General features: G+C 60.6%; 1 protein-coding gene across 1 annotated transcript; it reads right to left on the bottom strand.

The window, feature by feature from the left end:
• Positions 1-242: 242 nt before the first annotated feature.
• On the bottom strand, positions 243-1676 carry LOC127758073 (putative cyclin-dependent kinase F-2). Its single transcript, XM_052283697.1, has one exon. It carries the CDS (start codon positions 1627-1629, stop codon positions 358-360), a length of 1272 nt encoding a protein of 423 aa, XP_052139657.1. The 5' UTR covers positions 1630-1676; the 3' UTR covers positions 243-357.

Here is a 1676-nt window from a genome sequence, read left to right as displayed (position 1 = left end):
AATAAAGCATATTATCAAAATATATATTAAATAAATACTGATTAGGTGCTGTAGACACTAAATTTTTTTATAAACTTGGTCAAATTCAGAAGATTTATAAACAGCCTCACTAACTAGTGCAAGTATGAGATAAGCTATTGAAGGGAAAAAAACAGACAATATTTGCAATCTTTCAGAACAATCTCAATGGAAGGTTGGAAATAATTGCAAGTGGATTATAAAAAAAAAGTATTTTTCGAGTTGTACATAATTATAAATTAATCAGATTACTCATACGAACTAAAACAAGTTTTTTTAGACGGCAGGTAAGATAAGTAGATAACTACTCTAAACCTTACTAAATCTAATCTATTAGAACTAGAAGGACGTGCCGGCGCAGCTGCCGATCACCCGGCGGAGGCCGCCGGAGCCGTCGAACCACGGCATGTGGAGCGCGGCTATCGCCGTGAGCCTCTTCTCCGGGTTACCCTCGAGCAGCCCGCTGAGGACGTCGAAACCGGCCTGCGACAGCGCCGGCCGCCTCGCCACGCGGGCCTCCCTGGCGCCGGGGAACTTTTCCCGGAGGCGGCTGAAATCCCGGAAACCCCGCACCAGCGCCTGCGGCTCGTCGGCGAGCCGCTTGAGCCCCGGCCACGACTTGACGCCCTCGGCGCCGATGACCTGGAGCACGCTGCCCATGATGGCCAGGTTGGTCTCGCCGTCGAACAGCGGCTCGCCGGGCCCGTCGAGCAGCTCGGCCATGATGCAGCCGAGCCCCCACGTGTCGACGCGTCTGTCGTACTGGCATGACCCGAGGAGGATCTCCGGCGCGTTGTAGATCGACGTGAGGACGCCGTCCGGCGAGTAGTCCGGCGAGTCCACCGCCGGCACGGACATCCCGAGGTCGCAGATCGTGTACTCCATCTTCCTCTTCTTGCTCTGCGCCTTCTTCTTCCCGGTGGTCGCCGCCGCCGTCGGCTTCTGTTTGAGATCCTCGGTGCCGTCGTCGACGACCACGTTCTCCGGCCGTATGTCACGGTGAAGGAGGCCGGCCTCGACGATGGCGTTCACCCCGACCAGCAGCCGCCGCATGATCCGGCGCACCTCGTTCTCGGAGAACGGCCTCCCGCCGCCGGGCTCCTTGCGGCGGCGCTTCATGAGATCCTTCAGATTGAACCCGCCGGCGTAGTCCATCACGAGGAAGGAATCGCAGGAGCCGCTGACCTCGGCGTACACGCCGTTGGGCCGCAGGTGCGCCACGCCGCGCTTCCCGCGGCACGCGTAGAGGCTCATCGCCTCCCGCGCGAGATCCCGAACGCCCGTGTGGACGAGGCTGAAGGGTTCGTCTCCGCCGCCGCCGTGGCGGACGCGGCGACCGCGGCCGCTGAGCCGCTTGACGGCGACGACGGTGCGGCAGCAGTTGTCCCACGCCTTGTACACCGCGCCGAAGACGCCGACGCCGGTCAGCCCGATGAGCTCGAACCGCCCCGTCATGGACTCGACGCCGACGACGTTCATCCCGTACAGCTCGAACAGCCGCGCCTTGCAAGTCGGCCGCTGCTGCTCCTCCTCCTCCGGCTCCTCCGTTGCGGCGCCGGCGCAGGCGCAGGGCAGTAGCCGCCTGTAGCCGGAATCCGCCGCCGCCGCCATCGCTGGATCGACGCCGAGTACGGACGTAGTGCAGACGGCACGATGCA

The sequence above is a fragment of the Oryza glaberrima genome, chromosome 12, assembly GCF_000147395.1.
Source record: "Oryza glaberrima chromosome 12, OglaRS2, whole genome shotgun sequence".
NCBI classification, from domain to species: domain Eukaryota; kingdom Viridiplantae; phylum Streptophyta; class Magnoliopsida; order Poales; family Poaceae; genus Oryza; species Oryza glaberrima.
The sequence above is the reverse complement of the archived record's forward strand: the minus strand, read 5'-3'. Positions and strand labels throughout refer to the sequence as shown.

Bases quoted from the DNA above. Each gene is read 5' to 3' on its own strand.
- LOC127758073 (XM_052283697.1), bottom strand. From the start codon at position 1,629: ATGGCGGCGGCGGCGGATTCCGGCTACAGGCGGCTACTGCCCTGCGCC.